At 42.0% G+C, this 19,185-nt stretch overlaps 2 protein-coding genes across 6 annotated transcripts in view; both read right to left on the bottom strand.

Moving 5' to 3' along the window:
• Positions 1-1,304: 1,304 nt before the first annotated feature.
• si:dkey-174i8.1 (arylsulfatase I) lies at positions 1,305-4,964 on the bottom strand. Its single transcript, XM_060871439.1, has 3 exons — positions 4,392-4,964; positions 3,714-4,046; positions 1,305-3,306 (listed from the first exon to the last, which is right to left on the bottom strand). Exons 1-3 carry the CDS (start codon positions 4,703-4,705, stop codon positions 2,214-2,216), a joined length of 1,740 nt encoding a protein of 579 aa, XP_060727422.1. The 5' UTR covers positions 4,706-4,964; the 3' UTR covers positions 1,305-2,213.
• Positions 4,965-11,081: 6,117 nt separating this feature from the next.
• Positions 11,082-19,185, bottom strand: part of ndst2a (N-deacetylase/N-sulfotransferase (heparan glucosaminyl) 2a) — a 112,576-nt gene continuing 104,472 nt past the window's right edge. For all 5 annotated transcript variants that reach the window (XM_060872823.1, XM_060872821.1, XM_060872822.1 and 2 more), the window contains 9 exons: positions 18,104-18,232; positions 16,743-16,925; positions 15,418-15,514; positions 15,140-15,263; positions 14,663-14,837; positions 14,214-14,384; positions 13,211-13,320; positions 12,925-13,027; positions 11,082-12,166 (listed from right to left, as the gene is read on the bottom strand). In XM_060872823.1, the coding sequence (XP_060728806.1) occupies positions 12,041-12,166; positions 12,925-13,027; positions 13,211-13,320; positions 14,214-14,384; positions 14,663-14,837; positions 15,140-15,263; positions 15,418-15,514; positions 16,743-16,925; positions 18,104-18,232 (1,218 nt within the window). In that variant the 3' untranslated portion in view covers positions 11,082-12,040. The remainder of the gene's footprint in view (positions 12,167-12,924; positions 13,028-13,210; positions 13,321-14,213; positions 14,385-14,662; positions 14,838-15,139; positions 15,264-15,417; positions 15,515-16,742; positions 16,926-18,103; positions 18,233-19,185) is intronic.

Genomic DNA, 19,185 nt, shown 5'->3' with positions numbered 1-19,185 from the left:
AACAATTGTATCACTAGGAGAAATTCTTTGCAGTAAAAATGTTTGGGCCCAGATCATCAGTGTGGGTCAAATTCATAGACTGAAATGTTCAGTGATTTTATGGTGTTTGTTTTGCAGTAAATACTAGAACAAATGTATAAAATGAATAAAACAGTAGACACATTTGGACCTGAGAATAACCCAATACCAGATTTGCCCAGGAGAGCAACCATCTGTCTTTTGTGGTGAAATTCTTTGTGTCCCTATGATAACAGATGACAAAAGGATATTTTGCATGAAATCCCCAAGGAAAAAGGACATGGTTACAGAAAACAAAGAGGTCCTGGGGACTGAGGAAAAATTGATTTTGTTTTTTAAATGACAATTTGTATGCATTAAACTCAGAAGTGTCATTAACATAACTAGTTGTAATGAGTAAATGTCCGTTTTGTTCGAACAAAGAAATTAGTGTTTGAGTGGAAAATGTGTATTGTATCACTCATACGCTATACTGAGCAGATCTGCTCATTTTCTATGTATTACAGTTGTCTACAATAAACGGTTAACAACAGGCTGCAGTAAATCTAAATGTTATAATCATTTAAGAATATATTATTATTTGTCTTTGGCATTTGAAATGTTTTGACATTTCTTTCAGCATCTTTTAGCATGGTCAGCTTTACCACAATTCTGAAAGAATGTGCAATTTAAAAATATTTATTTGGAAAGAACGATATTTTATTTAACAAATAAAAAAAGCATGGTTGGACTGATGATTATTGATGCATTGAATATTATATAGTTATAAATAGTTATAGTATAAATGTCTTCACTCATGTATTTCAAGTAATCACATTGTTATTCTTCACCTCATTTTGGGGATCATAATCCCAGTCCAGATGAAAAAACGCCAGTGTCTGGAGTGAAAGTTCTACGTCGTTTCTGCATGACCGATCGGATTTAATGAGGTGTTGAGGTCAGAGAAGGTGACGGCCTGGAGACAGGCCAGCTGCACAGTTTACAGCACCATGACGTGGTCGTCTTCGTGCAGGATCGCAGAAGCTTCCCATCACACACATGACCTCTTACAGGTATGTGCTTTTAGGAACCAAGTCACAAAAAGAAGTGTGTGTGTGTGTGCGTGTGCGTGTGTGTGTGTGTGGGGGGGGGGGGGGGCAGCCTGGTTTCAGTTTACCTCGTTATTTAAACTACATTTATGTTGTTCCCAGAATTTCCTAGAACCAGGTGTATAAAATATACCAGTAGATGCAATGCCTAAATTCAGTGACATGGACATAAACTGCATAAAAATGGTTCATGATTTCCATATAAAGAGAAGTACAAGCTCAACTGTTTTATATGTAGCCATGCAGCATCTCAGCCATGCAGATCTTCACCATCCTCCTCCTCTTCTTTCACTGTTGTGTAACAGAGCACAGCTCATATCTCTTTTTCTGACCCAATCTACTCACATAACCGAAAGAAAAAGGTGATGTTAGTGGAGAAAAAGTCAATAGGTTCGACATTATTCCTGCTAAGGTAGGCTTTATCAGCCTACAGTCAGAGACAGCAAAAGAAAAGGAGGGTGAATTAGAGAGGCGTGAGGAGGAGTGCTGAGTGCCGAGGCATGTAAAGTGTGGGAGAGAAAACTTTAGAAGAATTCTGATGTTTTTGGACTTTCTCTCTCCAAACATTCCACTAACTGTTTATTTTTCTCCTGCGGAAATTCTTCTACAATAATAGCACTCTGTTATTAATTAAAAAAGCAAGACTTTAATTGGAAAAATTGCTTTTCAGAAGAAAAAAAAATAACAACGATGGAGCCTCCAGTAATCTATTGTGTGATGAGAAGCTTGTATTGGACCCATGAGGTTTAATGTGCATTTCAACCCAAGTCTTAGCTCAGGGCAGGATTGCTTCTTCATCACTTTAACGGTACAAACTACTAACATAATGAACCGAAGCCAAGTTGGTTAAGTCAATCACATCATCACGAAAGAAAAAAAGACATTTTCATAGCCTGCTCATGTCATGTCTAGCTTTTATAAACTGTACAAGTTTCAGGTTTTCTAATGTTAGATCTGACTAGGTATAGCAGCAGGAGGATGAAGCATCAAGCCATGAAAAAACTCTTACACATCCATGTGATCTAGATACACACAGACACACTTCATCAGTGACTGGAAAAACAAGTGGCCAAGCAAGAGCCAAGTGCCAGCTTGGAAAAGTTTTGCCTAAAAGTACAATGCCGCTCTTTGTAGACGTGTTCCCACCTTTCTAAACAGAGCTCTCAGTTTGCACACTTTGCAGGTTTTGAATCTAAGCTTCCAATTGCTTTTATTTGCCCCATCTCTTCTGTCAGCACCCTCGCTTTCTTTCTTTGCTAGCCATGGCATCCACACTCCTCCATGGAGTTGGGGGTCAGCCATTGGATCATCTGGAGGGTTTCTTGGAGGAACGGCAGTGCGGTTATACTCTGCAATCCTCGAGAGCAGAAGCTTGACCACCTCAGGCCTAGCTTGTGTCAGATCGCGCCTCTCAAACGGGTCAGCGCTGATGTTGAAGAGCCACACAGACTTCCCACGCTGATCCTGTCTCTTCTCCATGTCCTGCCACTGCTGTGGGGCTCCAGGCAGGATCTGTGGGGGGAACCAGTCTCCATTTCCCACATTGCCTGTCAGGAGCTTCCAGTCACCCACTCGGATTGCTGCACGCACTCCAGTGTCCCAGATCCCAAAGCCGTTTTCTAACAACAGCCTGCTAGCGTTATCTCCATGCCTCCGTGAAACGGGGTCGATGTTAAACAGGATTTCAGTACGAGGGCAAGGTAGACCCTGACTGATGGCCCCCCACACATTACACCCATCTAAGCGTTGAGGATCTGGCTCAGGAGATCCTGCCAGATACAGCAATGATGGGTACCAATCTGAGACATGTATTAATGCACGACTGATCTTACTCTTCATCTTCAGCAGAGGGCTGTGAACAAAGCCCACTGCTCGCACTCCTCCTTCCCAGTAGGAACCTTTTCCTCCACGTAGGGGCCAGTTGCAGCCGCCTGACAGAGGCTGGCCTCCATTATCTGAAGAGTAGATGAGTACGGAGTTGTGGTAGTAGCCTCGATTACGCATCTCTGCCACAATCTCACCCACAGCCTCATCCACACCACTCAGCATGGCGGCATAATGGCGCCGTGGTGAATTCCCAAGAGAAGCATAACGCTGGAGGAGATGAGCAGGAGCCTGTAAGGGAGTGTGAACTGCCTGAAGTGCCACATACAGGAACAGAGGCTTTCGTCGGTCATGTGTCCTCAAGATTTTTTTCACCCTGAAAAGTGTTCAGATTAGCCACTGGTTAAATAAATAATTGAATATATGGACACTAATAATACAATTATCAATAATACGATTATCTAGGGAGTCTTGTACACTCAGTTTTCCCATTAGCAGATTATACAAGTAGAAAAATATATTACAAAGAAAGAACAATGGCTATTTGAGATGCGTTTTTCTTGCAGGATTATTATAGTATAGTCACTGTTTGTGATGCTTGTATTCCAAAATCCAAATAGACTTCAAGACTTAGGTTCATCTTAAAAAGTATAATGCAGGTCCAGTCACTAAGAATTTCTATTCCAAGATAATTCTACAAGCAAACTTTAAATCTTTAAAAACAAACAAGCCAGATAAAGTGCTTATCCTCACCGCTGTGCCAGATAAAGTGCTTATCCTCACCTTTGTGCATACAGCCATGTGGAGTAGTTCCCACTCAACTCCCAGGCAGGTCGTTCTCCATCGTGCAGGTCAAAGCCACAGGTCTCTGCTCCGTCACAGCTCTGGAAATTAAAATGGTCTCCACTACCAGTCAGTGAACCCAGAAAGCTCTGAAAGCCTCGGCTAGTGGGCAGACATTCAGGCCGGCAGAAGCCCAGGTGCCACTTTCCTACCATGTGGGTGCTGTAGCCAGCCTGACGCAGCCTCTCAGGCAGTGTGGGCATGTCGAGGGGCAGACACACGGGCTGACGTGAGCGGATGATGGAGTGCTGAAGGCCCGTGTGAATTTGATACCTGCCACATTCAAGGAAGTGTTTTAGTGAGACTAGAGAACTTGTATATATTATATAAAAATATGCACATCACTTGAAATGAAAGGGGGTTTCTGCTGCTTTATGGTAACTTAATATTGTCCCTGAAGCTGTAATTGTTTTGTTTATTCTGCCATTCTTTGGAAATAAATCAAATAATGAATCAAAGCACCTCAAATATCAACCCCTGCGGTAAGAAAAATGAAAATATGAATATTTTCTGTATGAAAATGCAGAATAGGACTCCAATCCATAAAATGCTAAACTAATGACATTTGTGCAGTAATAACCAAATGGAGGCAGGTTGTATAGGCAGGACTGTACTCACCTTCCGGTCATGAGCTGGCTACGAGAGGGTGAGCAGATTGGCTGGACGTAGTAGTTCTCCAGCTTCACCCCTTCAGCTGCCAGCTGGTCCAGTACCGGCGTGTGGATATCCGAGCCATGGTAGCCCACATCACTGTAGCCCTGATCGTCCACCATCACAAAGATTATATGTGGAGGGACTTTAACCGTGGCAGGTGCTTTTGGGGAGGAATTGAGCTCTGCATAGAGTGGCAGTGCCAGCCTCAGGCATGAGAGGCAGCTGAATGTCACCCAGAAAGCGGGCAAACCCGAGTTCCAGACCACGGTCATATCCATCAGACAATCTTGTCTACTTCTGCGCCAACGTGGTTAGAATACCTTTCCACCTGACAGAAAAAAAACGCAATGAAATCAGATTCTATCTGGTCACAACATCTGAGGATGTCCAAATTAATGTCCCAAGTGGGCAATAAAAGCCCATAATTCCCAAAGCAGATTTGTCTCTCTAACACTATCCGAATGAAGCAAAATCGACACTGACTAACTGAATCAATGCTTACAGAACTCCGAGCAAAAACTAACAGCTTTTCCTAACAGCAGCTTGTTACATTCCTCACACACACCAGGCGCCTCGACAGAGGGCAAACAGGAACAGGGCAAACAACCAGACTTGGCCACACACATGCACACATACAATTAATAATTTGTAGAGGCAACATATACATGCCACAGGTACGAGACAAACAAAGCTACTGTTTCCCAACCTCTTATGTTCTCACTTTCGTAAGTGGCCATATTGAATAGATGCATTGTACACTGAACAAACTCTAGACACGTGTTACGCAATATTCAGTGAACACACACATCAATCTAGACGTCTACTGTGGTATGGATCGGCTGAAAGGTTTCAGCTTAAAAACATTTTCAAGAACAATTTTATCCATTATGCAAGATATTTTGCGCACTGTTAATGTAGAGGGGAACATGAAGCCTGTGTATCTCTAGCCAACAAGCATAAAGTCAAAGTCTTGGAAAATGTCTATTGCTCTCAACCATTTTCATAAAAAGATCATTTAAAAAAAAAAAACAAGACTAAAGTGAAGAAATGGGTCCAGGAAAAGTGTCCTAGAGGACTGTAAAAGACAGGGACTACAGACTGTTATAAAGTGCTATTTCTGAAATAAAGTAGAATCACAAGCCAAGCAGACAGCTGTGCAGTTGAGGGTTAATGGGCTCAGAAATGGCTAATCAAAACTATACAGTTTGAAGAAAAACACAGGATTTCATTAAAGCCGAGCTCATATTTCTGGTTTTGACTGACAGAAGCAGAACTTGATGTTGTGGTTGTAGCCCATTTGCCTCAAGGTTCCACATTGTGTGTTTTGAGATGCCTTTCTGCTCACTAATTATGGAAAGAGTGGTTATTTGAGATACTGTAGCCTTCCTGTCAGCTAGATCCAGTCTGGCCATACTTCAACCATTCCCTGTTTCTGGCTACAGAACTGGTACTTATTGGATTATTTCTGATATTATACTGGTTGCATGGTTAATTCCAATATGATGCAAAAATGTGTAAGGTTTTAACAATCCGAAGTAATCACAAAGAGATTAGAGATGCATTAGGTCTTTTAATGTATAAAGGAAACTCCCTGGATTGAGAAATAAAGATAGGACCATTCAAATGTGGTTTGGAAAATGCATAGTGACTGTTTTAAAATGATGCAGCAAGAAATTCTCTTTCACTAGTATCCTTATTTCTCCATATGCCATTATGCTGCTGGCATTATATTGGCAGATTTGTTTTATAAAGCTGCAATTGAGGATCTGTAACCTCAATACGTCTGTGTTCATCTTTATTCCCCGTTACTGGACCTGACAGCACAAGCGATTTAGACGGCAGGGTTGCAGCATTCGATAATTTTCAATACAACACTGCTTTCATAATTCGAAGCAATAGCTGACACTGATCTAAAAAAAAAAAAATGCTTCTCCCTTTAGCTAAAGATGGCAGAAATGATCTGCAGCACAATAAAACTTACTGAGACAAAACAAGAGCTGAAACTGATGAACTTTACAGACCTCTGCTGTATATGAGAACCAGTGACAGCAGAAGCTAAACATCATAAATCATTAGAAGATGTAACACAGTTACGTGGCCAGTGATGGCTGAAATACACGTTTCAGCGGCACTAAACGGCCATAACCATGGATTACTGCTACAATTTTATTGATAATGAGTTTAAGTGCTGCAAATCCAAACTCTGGGACAAAAACTGTGAAACATGAAACTTCACCTGTTAGAGGAGTGCAGCACATCCGGCGTGTGAGAGGCCATCAGAGAGGCTATCGACCGCACCTCGGCTTTCCCTCGCGGTGTCGAAAGAGGAAATCGATGGAACAAAAAAAAAAAAAAACAACTCCATTTCCTACATTAGCCTAAAGTAGATGGCAAAGTCAACCAGCCATTCCAAAGCTGCCAAAGAAAATGGAAGAGGAACAGAATGAGAAGAGGATTGCAAAGTAAATAAGCAGAGGAAGGGAGACAGAGAGAAAACACAAACATGAACACTTTCACATTAAGCATTGTGAGGGAAGGCTGTCTAAATTAGGCTTCATAGAAGTAGACAGGGGAGCACGGTGGCTTAGTGGTTAGTACGTTCGCCTCACACCTCCAGGGTTGGGGGTTCGATTCCCGCCTCCACCTTGTGTGTGTGGAGTTTGCATGTTCTCCCCGTGCCTCTGGGTTTCCTCCGGGTACTCTGGTTTCCTCCCCCGGTCCAAAGACATGCATGGTAGGTTGATTGGCATCTCTGGAAAAATTGTCCGTAGTGTGTGATTGTGTGAGTGAATGAGATTGTGTGTGTGCCCTGCGATGGGTTGGCACTCCGTCCAGGGTGTATCCTGCCTTGATGCCCGATGACGCCTGAGAGAGGCACAGGCTCCCCGTGACCCGAGGTAGTTCGGATAAGCGGTAGAAGATGAATGAATGAGAGTGAGAAGTAGACAGCGTTTAAGAATGAGAGAGAGATCTGTCTTCTGTGAGTTAAAGTTATCAGCTAATTCGCCTTCTCTTCTACTAAGCAGCAAACCTATCGTACCACCAAGCAGTGCAACACTAGAAGCTCTCCCTCTAAAACAGTAGGTATACATCTTCCCTGTAAAGTACAAGCTAACACGCGTCTAATAGGAATCTGACAGCAAGATGTAACTAAGTGGACAGCACGGTGAGATAGGACAGAACTCAATGGTTACGTTCGTCCCAAGTGGAAGCTTACATTTCGAGAAGCAATAACTTGGCTGCTTATTTTTCTCTCCTGCACAAGAGCAGATATCTATCTCTGTCACAGCAATGGTTATAGAACCAGTCACATGAACAGAGCAGATGCTGGAGGAATTATTCATTCACCAGACACTCTGTGAAAAAGCAATAAAGCATTATCAATTGGCTTCCTTGTCAGAGTAAAGAGTAAATGTTCCAGTGGTGCTGTTCGTTCCTAAGAGCTCACAGGAGACAAAACAGACCCATAAAACATGGTGCCAGCATGAGCACTATGTAAGCCTGCAGTGCCACCATGTGGACAGAGAAGACAGTACATGGAAATTTGTATCCTCAAATTAATTAAGCTTTTTATTAAAAAAAAAAAAAAAAGGCCAAGTCATGTCTTCTTGGACATGTATTTTCACACAGTAGCTATTCATGTAACTCTATACTCAATGTAAATGAATTAATTTGTTTATTCATCTTCAGGATCACAGTGGATGTGATGCTCCTTGGCTTTCAGATGTGCTGCGCAACAATCGAAGAGAGCTAAGATCATCAGAGAGAAAGTGGAAGAAATCACAACTTCATGCAGATCTTGATTCTTACCGAACACTCATGACCAAGTTCTCCTCAGATGTGACTTCTGCCAAGACTTCCTTCTACAAGGAAAAGCTTGAAGCTTCCTCACATGACCCTCGGAAATTCCACAACATCATCTCTTCTCTGCTCAACCCCCTGGCTCCACCTTCTTCATCCTCCCTGACTGCAGAAGACTTTGCTTCTTTCTACCAGGAGAAGATTGAGGAAATCTGCCGGACCTTCACTTCAGCCCCGACTGCACTTACATCTCAGAGTATGGACTCCCCTACACCTTTGTTGTCACATTTCTCAACTGTAACAGCAGAAGAGATTCTAAAACTCATCCAGTCTTGCAATCCTACCACCTGCCCATTGGATCCACTCCCTTCCACTTTGCTGCAGACCATCTCGCAAGACCTTCTGCCCTTCATTACAACTATCACCAATAGATCCATAGCATCTGGTCAGGTACCAACTACCTTCAAGAGAGCAAGGGTTATTCCCATCCTGAAGAAACCTGCTCTGGATCCATCAGACATCAGTAACTACAGACCGGTATCACTTCTCTCGTTTCTTTCAAAAATTCTTGAACGCATTGTCTTTAATCAACTGTCTGTCTATCTCTCACAGAACAACCTCCAAGACCCCAACCAGTCTGGCTTTAAAGCAGCTCATTCCACAGAGACAGCCCTTTTAGATGTCTCTGAGAAACTACATGCTGCTAGATCAGCCAATCTCTCATCTGTCCTTATCCTCCTTGACCTTTCAGCAGCGTTTGATACGGTCAACCATAAGACTCTCTTAGCCACCCTCAGGAGTCTTGGGATATGCGGATCAGCTTGGGAATGGTTCGCTTCCTACCTGGAAGGACGCTCATATCAGGTAACATGGAGGGGAGTGACATCTGCTCCACGCAGACTCTCCACTGGCGTCCCACAAGGCTCAGTACTTGGTCCTCTTCTTTTCTCCCTGTATACTCACTCTCTTGGTGAAGTTATTTCCTCACATGGGTTCTCTTACCACTGCTATGCTGATGATACACAACTTATCTTCTCTTTCCCACCCGCAGATGCCACAGCTTCTGACCGGATCTCTGCATGTCTGGCAGAAATTTCATCATGGATGACTGCTCATCAGTTAAAGCTTAATCCTAGCAAAACTGAACTGCTGTTCATCCCAGGTGATTCATCCCCAGGTCATGATCTTGCTATATCCTTGCACAACGATCTGATCTCCCCTTCAGCCACAGCTCGCAACCTTGGGGTAACCATGGACAATCAACTGTCCTTTTCCTCTCATGTTGCTAATGTGACTCGCTCATGTCGGTTTCTTCTCTACAACATTAGAAGGATTCGACCATTTCTGTCCACACAGGCTGCTCAGGTACTTGTTCAGTCTCTTGTCATTTCTAGACTGGATTACTGCAATGCACTGCTGGCAGGTCTACCTATGAACGCAATCCGTCCTCTGCAAATGATCCAAAATGCAGCTGCCCGGCTTGTTTTCAACCTGCCAAAGTTCTCTCATACCACCCCGCTGCTGCGATCCCTCCACTGGCTTCCGGTAGCTGCACGCATCAGATTCAAAACACTGATGCTGGCCTACAAAGCCAAAAATGGACCAGCTCCCTCTTACCTCAAAGCCCTCATCACTCCTCGCACTGCACCCCGCACCCTCCGATCTACCAGCACTGCTCGACTGGTTCCACCATCTCTCAGGGTAAGAGGCAAGTATACTACAAGACTCTTCTCTGTACTGGCACCAAGGTGGTGGAACGAACTTCCCCTAGAGGTCCGGACAGCTGAGTCACTGGCTATTTTCAAGCGGCGGTTGAAGACCTACTTATTCAGGAAACACTTCAACTAGCACTTCTTTCATTATCTTTTGCATTTAAAAAAAAAAAAAAAAAAAAAAAAAAAAAAAAACACACCTTTGACACTTTCATTGTAACTTTGAACAAATGTTTTAAACTCATGGTATCTTAAGTATGTAACTTAGTGATCCAGCATTAATGTATTCAATGTTAGAGATTTAAGCACTTATGTACGTCGCTCTGGATAAGGGCGTCTGCCAAATGCTGTAAATGTAAATGTAAATGTAAATGTGGAGACTATCCCTCAATCACTGGACATGATGCAGGGACCGTACACACATTCTCACACATTTATTAACACCCAAAGGACATATGCAGCTACCAGTCTACCTACTGACATGCTTTTGGGCAGGTGGAGGAATCCAGAGAACCCAGAGGAATCCTATATATACAGAAAAAAACTATATTTAAAAAAAAAAAAGTTTTTTTAAAATAAAAGGTTTTTCAATATTTTATTGCAATCATAGTTCACCTTGCAAGCGGGTGCTAAAATTTATGAACAGCTACATTACGGGTACATAGTTATACGCTATAGTGATAGCCTGAATTATAATTACCTAGTACAGTACTGTTACTAACTAGTACTGAAACAATAGAGAGTAGGAAGCCTGCTAAATATAAACAGTTATCTATCTATTTATCTATCTCTATAGAGGGTGAGAGAGAGAGAGGGAGGGAGGAGGAGAGCTAGAGGGGGGAGAGGGAGGTAGGAACGGGGGAAAGAGATAAAGAAAGAGAGAGACAGAGGTAAAGAGAGAGGGAGAGGGAGAGAGAGGGGGGGGGGAGGAGGAGAGGGAGAGGGGGAGAGGGATGTAGGAACGGGGGAAAGAGATAAAGAAAGAGAGAGACAGAGGTAAAGAGAGGGGGAGAGAGAGAGAGAGAGAGAGAGAGAGAGAGAGAGAGAGAGAGAGAGAGAGAGATTTAATGCTTTTTCTAACAGATTTCCACTTCTGTGTTAATGCAGTAAAATAAAGAGTGTAAAGGAAAGAAACAGATGCTTTTGCAACTTCTCTAAGAGTTTTATTAGAGATGATACAGTGTTGGGTGTTTTAAAAGTTTTTTTTTTGTTTTTTTTTACAAAATAAAAAATAAAAGTAGACAGTAACTCATCTTTGCAGGGCATACCACAGGTTCATAATGCAGCCCTTCTCTCTCTCCACTCAGAGCTCCTTACACAGAACAGGACAGTCTTGACATTTGCCTGAAGCACACTGGTCACATAGTGTACACTTGGAATCAAGATTTATTTTTACTTTTTTATGTTTAAAATGTGTGATGATTTGCTGAAAACTCATAATTCACTTTAAACAGATCTTTCGTCAACGTTATGATGAGACACTAAACATCACATCAACTTCTTGCATAAGTTCTAAACGCCTTTTGGTGCATAGTCCGTATATGAGGAGAAGAGAGGAGCTGCAGACTGGCGCTTTTTAACATGCCCTGCTTAAACTCATCACTGTCCTGTACACTTACGTCATGGCTGAGATCATGTTCAATCCATCAAAATCCCATCAGACCCAAAATATACAACACTTTAAAATGTACAATGTTTTACAATCATTCCTCTGAAGAGATGAGCAAGGCTAGTGTGAGCATCGATAATTCATGAGTTCATTCACATGACCCACACTTTTTCTTACCCAACTCCTGGTGAGAAAGATCAGGATTAAGGAAAAACAAAGCTGCAATCACAGAGTGAAGGATCACCAGCATTCTCCCTCATCCTTATTCCTTCTCACGTGTCACCATCATGCCGAGAACATGGGCTAATTGAGGCAGTCCACATATTCCCTCTGTAGCCACGATGACACGCCGCAGCTTAAAGTCACTATAGTGTGGCTGCTCCTATATTGTTGTGAGGAGTAGCAAGGTCTGACTCAGCCCTGAGTGTATGCCTCTGTCGTACCGCAGGCTTCTATGTAGTGAGAGTATATTTGTGTACAGCAGGACTCTCTCAGCTCCAACTACTGCTCTGTAACTCCTCTCTGAGCCAGGAGGGAAGTGTCAGACCGAGGCGGTTCATCAGCCGCAGTAGCTCCAAATTGTGCTCCCGATAATACTCCTTTAGAAAAGTATGGGTCTGTCGCAACACACACAAAACAAGCATGTAAAGGTTGCAAGGTCCCAACTGTTTCATTTCCTAAAAAAATCATTAAGAACCATAGGTGGTAAGCATCGCTCACAGATGATCGTCCTGAAATGCAGCTTTAACTATAATATTACTCACACGCTGACAAACACGCACAAACATTCCTCACCTAGCAGAGTAAAAACTATTGACAGCTTTTACCAGGATATTATAAATAAAGTACAAACTCAGCAATCTGGAGCTAGCAACTAAATGAAGGGTCTGATTTCTAAGTTAAAAAAAGTGTCTGTGTTTTGTGTGTCTATAAGAGCGTAACCTTCGTGTACATTATTGCATTTTTATTAGAATTTATACCCAACAGACTACCAGCTTCTCTGTGGAAAAAAATAAAAAGAGATCTAAAGGCATCGCTGTGTGTTTAGCTTGTCACAGGAACTGTCACTAAAACTGCAAGTGGCATTTAGTAAATATTTATCGAGTGGCCCAAATTTTTCATGCGCATGCGACTGGAAATTACAAGCGAGAACGCAGTAGGACAATATTCTGACAGATTCAAAACAAATGTTAAAAACAGTTTAAAAAAAAAAAAAAAAAAGGTTTGACAGTGTGACCTTTCCTTAGTGGCTGATTTAATCACTTCCATTATCTCTCTCTCACAGGGAGATCTCACACTCTGTGTCCTTCCGTGTTCTTAGAGGACGAGGAACAGAAGGCTAGACAGATAGAAAAAAATAGCACACCGGTGGTACCTCAGGAGCCATTTCTGGATATTTCCTGCCTTTGCTCTTCCCCAGACACTTAGGACGACTTCCCTCTATCCTCTGGCACCAGAACCCTTTACTCTCGTCAAACCTGTACATACATAATGAACAAACAGATTAAACCTTTCTAAATTTTAAGAAAATGACGATATTTTGTTACAATATTTTAATAGAAAACAACTTTTCTGTTACAGTTACTATGGACCTCTACTGTAGGCTTGAGCTAACAGTATAGACACATTTATGGTGTGGATGAGCAAGATGGGGGACTTACGTGAGAGCCTGGGTGTAGTTAAAAATAGGGGTGACCCCTAGAAACCTCTGGATGCCCTCCATCACCAGGGCCGGATTGGTGCGCAGCATAGTGCCATCGACTATATGTAGCTGCAGATATGGAAGAAAAAAAAAATGCATGTCACACGGTGAATAACCAACTGCAAATACAGTTTGTCCAAGCGTATCCCACTGTTAGGTTATAATTAGATCATATCTAATTAGATTATATTGTATTATTTACATTTATGGCTATTGGTAGATTCCCTTATCCAGAGCGACTTACATTTATCTCATTTATACAGCTGCAGAATTGGGGGTTAAGGGCCTTGTTTAGGGGCCCAGGGGTGGCAGCTTGGTGGCGCTGGGATTCAAACTCACAACCTTCCGGTCAGTTGTCCAACACCTTTATCAGTGAGCTACCACATCTCCATAATTATCTTTTTGAGGTGTTCCACAAATAAAAGTATTATAAATAAAAGAGGAGATTTCTCAATTTGATGTCCAAAGCATTTAGACTATATAAATATTTGTCATTGTTCACCATATGGTGTGCTCTGTTGAAGCAGGAAATTAGGACATTTGGTTTAACACCATTAGATATAAAAGACAGAGTGGCAGCAGAGGGTGCACTCATGAAGCACCAGTCATGCATATAATCCTGAAAACGGCCCTTAATTATTAAAGTACTTATTTATTAATTTAAATCTAATGCATTATGTTAAAGCATATATATATATATATATATATATATATATATATATATATATATATATATATATATATATATATATATATATAAATATAAATATGTGTGTGTGTGTGTGTGTGTGTGTGTGTGTGTCTGTCTTAAGAACAAAGTGTATTATCTAATTCGAATCATCTGCATGTCAGTATCAAGCAATGCCATATGTGACAATTTTCCGAACTGCAGGCACAATACAGGTCATGTGTGTGTGTGCGCTTGTGTATGTGTTTGTATAAAATTAGGCCAAGCAGTGCACCTGTTTGGATGGAAAGTGCTGTAGCCAGCGCTCCAGGTGAGAGGCATATTCTCCAGGTTTAAGGCTACGGTTCTGCAGCACCAGGAGCTCTTTAGAAGATGAAGGATTTGCTGTCACCACCTCATGAAAGGTGTTGTTTATAGCTGATGGGTCTTGATGAGCCCGCTGGTGCTATAAACACACAAACAAAAGCTTGAGGTAAGCTTTAAATAATACAATGTTATTTGTGAGCAACCTGTTTGAGGATGACGCCACACCATGACACCGCAGAACACAACGTGATGAAATATTTGGCTCCAGACTAAAAAAAAATCCAACATTATGACAGACACCTCATAGCAAAACAGTATAACTGATCGTTTTAAGTTCTAGATCGTTTTAAAACTTGAGAGTGGCTGTTTACCAGCTCATCTACAGTCTGTGTGTGAGAAAGAAAGGGCAGGATGTACCTGGTACCAGGAGTAGGCTCTGTCAGCTGGGTGGATGAGCACTGCAATGATCTTGGCCCTGGGCAATAAGGCTGCAACCCTCTTGGGGACCACCTCTGTGTCAAAGTAGTTAGCGCTTTTCTCAAACATGAAGTCTGTGCTTGCGTTTGAGGGGAAGGGGAAGAAGTCCATGTACCTATATGTGATCAAATACAGTTTCATTTGTAAACAAGAATTATTAAACCTTTGTCATGTTCACAGGATCCTGTCTTTAACTGATCACCAAGAGTTTGATTTGTAGCACTTGGTAACAACAAATGCTTTCAAATTGCAGCAGTTTTTCACATTTCTGTGGAAACATGAAATGGTCTTTCCCACAGAAATTAAACGATTTCACCAGACTCTATAGTAACAGTTAGAACTGGCTCCATCGTGAGATAAAAACGGACATCATTTGGTTATTTGTATACATAGAGGTATGTAAAGCAGATAAAATACCAGTCAATGCCTTTATGGTAGTTTGGACCATTGAAAAACTGGATCTCCTCAAAAGTGACAGGGCTGGGGAAACTGCTAGTGATCGCTGGGTGCAGGGTCAGGAAAGAGTGCAAGGCTGTCGTTCCTGAGGTAGACACACAACAATTGCAAGGAAACATCGACTGTCTTTCTCTTCTCTTAATCCTTAAGGTAATACGAATTAAAGAGACACTCATGCAGACAATCCACTAATCCACTTTTAGGTATCAGCGTTTCTGATAACGATTAATGCTCCTTACCTGTTTTCTGGGGGCCAATAACAAGAAATTTGGGCAAGCGATCACAAGTCTTCTCTTTAGACCAGATGTCTTTATGTCTCTTATCGTGACAGGGGTTCTGAAAAATTAAAGGGTGGGCAGTGAATTAAAAAATCTTTTACAAAGAGTGCACATGGAACACAAACAGCAGCAGATTAGGAGTGTTTGATATATTTAAGGGGGGCACGGTGGCTTAGTGGTTAGCACGTTCGCCTAACACCTCCAGGGTTGGGGGTTCGATTCCCGCCTCCGCCTTGTGTGTGTGGAGTTTGCATGTTCTCCCCGTGCCTCGGGGGTTTCCTCCAGGTACTCCAGTTTCCTCCCCAGGTCCAAAGACATGCATGGTAGGTTGATTGGCATCTCTGGAAAATTGTCCGTAGTGTGTGATTGCGTGAGTGAATAAGAGTGTGTGTGTGTGTGCCCTGTGATGGGTCGGCACTCCGTCCAGGGTGTATCCTGCCTTGATGCCCGATGACGCCTGAGATAGGCACAGGCTCCCCGTGACCCGAGGTAGTTCGGATAAGCGGTAGAAAATGAATGAATGAATGAATGATATATTTAAAAACAGTGTGCTTTAAAATGGCTGTGTCAATTGTGTTAGTACTTTAATAGAAAATATAAACAGTTTTATATCAAACCTTCCAGACTACTATTAACAAATCAATTGTGCTACTGCACAATAAATACAGCACTTTTCATAAATGCTCATTAATGATAATGGGCTGAGCTAAAGTCTCACATGGGACTGAATAATCCAAATTCAGATTAAATATCCAATTGTATAGTCTGTGCTGACAATGTTCTATAAATATACAAACATGAAAACAGTTTATTTTTTATACAGTTAATTGCTTTAATATAATAAATCAACAACATCACAAAGTTTATTTCATTTTATAACATTATTCACTAGGATGAAAGTTGTTTACTGCAACTTTAAAATATGGGTAAAAGTAAATGGGTATGGGTAAAAAAAAAAAGTATGGGTAAAAAAATGGATAAAAAAGTATGGGTAAATGGGTATTTGTAAATGGGTATTTCTTAGTAAAAGTCCCACTCAGTTGTTTTATGGATAGGTTTAGGAAGAAAAGTTATAAACCTAGTGTTACACAGGTAAGACCTGCAGTGCTAAGGTCACACTGTAGTGCTAAGCTCCTCGAACAAGACCCCAGATATCTGTGACAGCTATAGTACTCATTTATAGATGTCAAGATGTTTTTTTGTTTTTTTTTTAAGACTCCTCTCTTTCAGCTCATATAATGGAAAAGGAACATGCAGTAACAATTGATAATGTGTGCACTGCTCACCTGCCACAGTGGGTCTCTCTCCTCTGGAAAGATCTGGAAGTACTTCTCTGCCAGTGCCAGAGGATGCAGAGTCTGAAGTCGTAAGTTGGTCCAGCATTGCACAAACTTTACAAGACTCTCAAAGGTGTACAAGCCCAGGCGGTCATTTCCATAGTTAGACAGGTGAGTCATAAAGATGCTGATCTGTGGGGAGATGGAGAGGGGATAAAAGTAAAAAAAACTTTGTGTAACATCTCCAAGGTATCGCAGACTCAGAAACAACAGGAAACAAATAAAAGCAGTACTCATTAGTGTGTTTAAAGAACATTCAGAACACACATACACACAGACAGACAGACACACACACACACATACATACACACACACAGACAGACAGACACACACACAGACAGACAGACAGACACACACACAGACAGACAGACACACAGACAGACAGACAGACAGACACACACAGACACAGACACACATACATACACACACACACAGACACACACACAGACACAGACACACATACATACACACACACAGACAGACACACACACAGACACAGACACACATACATACACACACACACAGACAGACAGACACACACACACACAGACACACATACACACACACACACACAGACAGACAGACAGACACACACACAGACAGACAGACAGACACACACACAGACAGACAGACACACACACAGACAGACACACATACATACACACACACACAGACAGACAGACACACACACAGACACAGATACATACACACACACAGACAGCCAGACAGACACACACACAGACACAGACACACATACATACACACACACACAGACAGACAGACAGACAGACACACATACATACACACACACACAGACAGACAGACAGACAGACAGACACACACACACAGACACGCACACACACACAGACACGCACACACAGACAGACAGACACACACACAGACACACACACAGACACACAGACAGACAGACACACACACAGACACAGATACATACACACACAGACAGCCAGACAGACACACACACAGACACAGACACACATACATACACACACACACAGACAGACAGACAGACAGACACACACAGACACACATACATACACACACACACAGACAGACAGACAGACACACACACACAGACACGCACACACACAGACACACACACACAGACACACACACAGACACACAGACAGACAGACACACAGACAGACAGACACACAGACAGACAGACACACACACAGACACACACACACAGACAGACAGACACACACACACAGACAGACAGACACACAGACAGACACACATACATACACACACAGACAGACAGACAGACAGGCACACAGAGCACTCACTGGGTTGAGAAGAACCGTAAGGAAGAGCTCTCCTCCACGGATGCTTTTGTCCAGTTCGCGAGAGCCTCCGGGGTACTCATTATAAAAGATAGTGTGTGTGAAGAGACCACATGTCTGCCTGGGCAACACCTGCACAGCACAACAGAATGAAACATTTGTAGAAAACCTTGAACTCTAATGATATGACACAAATGCACAGTAACACACAAAGAGAGCAAGCAGAGCAGAAAGATTACAAAAAACAGCAGTGTAATCTTGATAATGGCTATAGGAGCAATAAGAGATTCAGAAAAGTGTTCCCTCAAAACATCCATCACAAACAGTTGGGGAATAAACTGAATTTTTCACTAATACAAATATTTTATTGCTTTAACTGTAGCTGTATTTACCTCTCACAACAACTGCTTCCTATTCACTATATAGTGCACACTATTGGTGTAAATCTTTTTGTGTGTGGTCTGATTTAAAATATTATTTGAATTCCCTGAATAGTTTTCTATAATATAATATTATTTCCCACAGTTTATCATAAAATCCTGTGTACAATTGATTTCTCTATGCATTAACTTCTGTATTCGGATCGTGGTGACATAGTGGTAAAGGCTCTTGGTGACGGAACAGGTCATGGGTTCGAGCCCCAGCACTCCGAGCTGCCACTCTCGGACCCTTGAGAAAGGCCCTTAAGTCTTTGTGATTCAGGGGAAAACCTGCAGTGTGACCCCCAACTTAATAAAAATCACATAAGTGGAGAAAAGAATATCAGTGTGCTGTGACATATAAATGAAAAATAAAGGCTTCAAGAGCATCTTGAAATGCAATAAGCACCACAATGCATAAAAATGTCCTTCAACTAGAAAGGTACCTGTGAGGATGATTACTGTAGCAGCCAACTGTTATCATAAATAGATGCAAATATCATATCTGATATAGTGATTTCTGACAATGCGTACACCTCTCTCATGCCTGCTGGCAGAAAGAATTGGGCACGGGCTGCACAGGGTGCAAGTTCTCCATCCAATAAAAACAGAGAACAGGGTGGATTTACCTCATCTTGAGTTAAATAAATGACTTGAGTCTGTTCT

Source organism: Tachysurus vachellii, chromosome 6 (genome assembly GCF_030014155.1).
Source record: "Tachysurus vachellii isolate PV-2020 chromosome 6, HZAU_Pvac_v1, whole genome shotgun sequence".
NCBI lineage: Eukaryota > Metazoa > Chordata > Actinopteri > Siluriformes > Bagridae > Tachysurus > Tachysurus vachellii.
The sequence above is the reverse complement of the archived record's forward strand: the minus strand, read 5'-3'. Positions and strand labels throughout refer to the sequence as shown.

Excerpts from the sequence above, each read along its gene's own strand:
- si:dkey-174i8.1 (XM_060871439.1), bottom strand. The coding sequence starts at position 4,705 with ATGGATATGACCGTGGTCTGGAACTCGGGTTTGCCCGCTTTCTGGGTG. Across the intron at positions 4,047-4,391 it reads AGCCAGCTCATGACCGGAAG|GTATCAAATTCACACGGGCC; the intron begins GTGAGTACAGTC and ends TGAATGTGGCAG. Across the intron at positions 3,307-3,713 it reads ACATGGCTGTATGCACAAAG|GGTGAAAAAAATCTTGAGGA; the intron begins GTGAGGATAAGC and ends AACACTTTTCAG.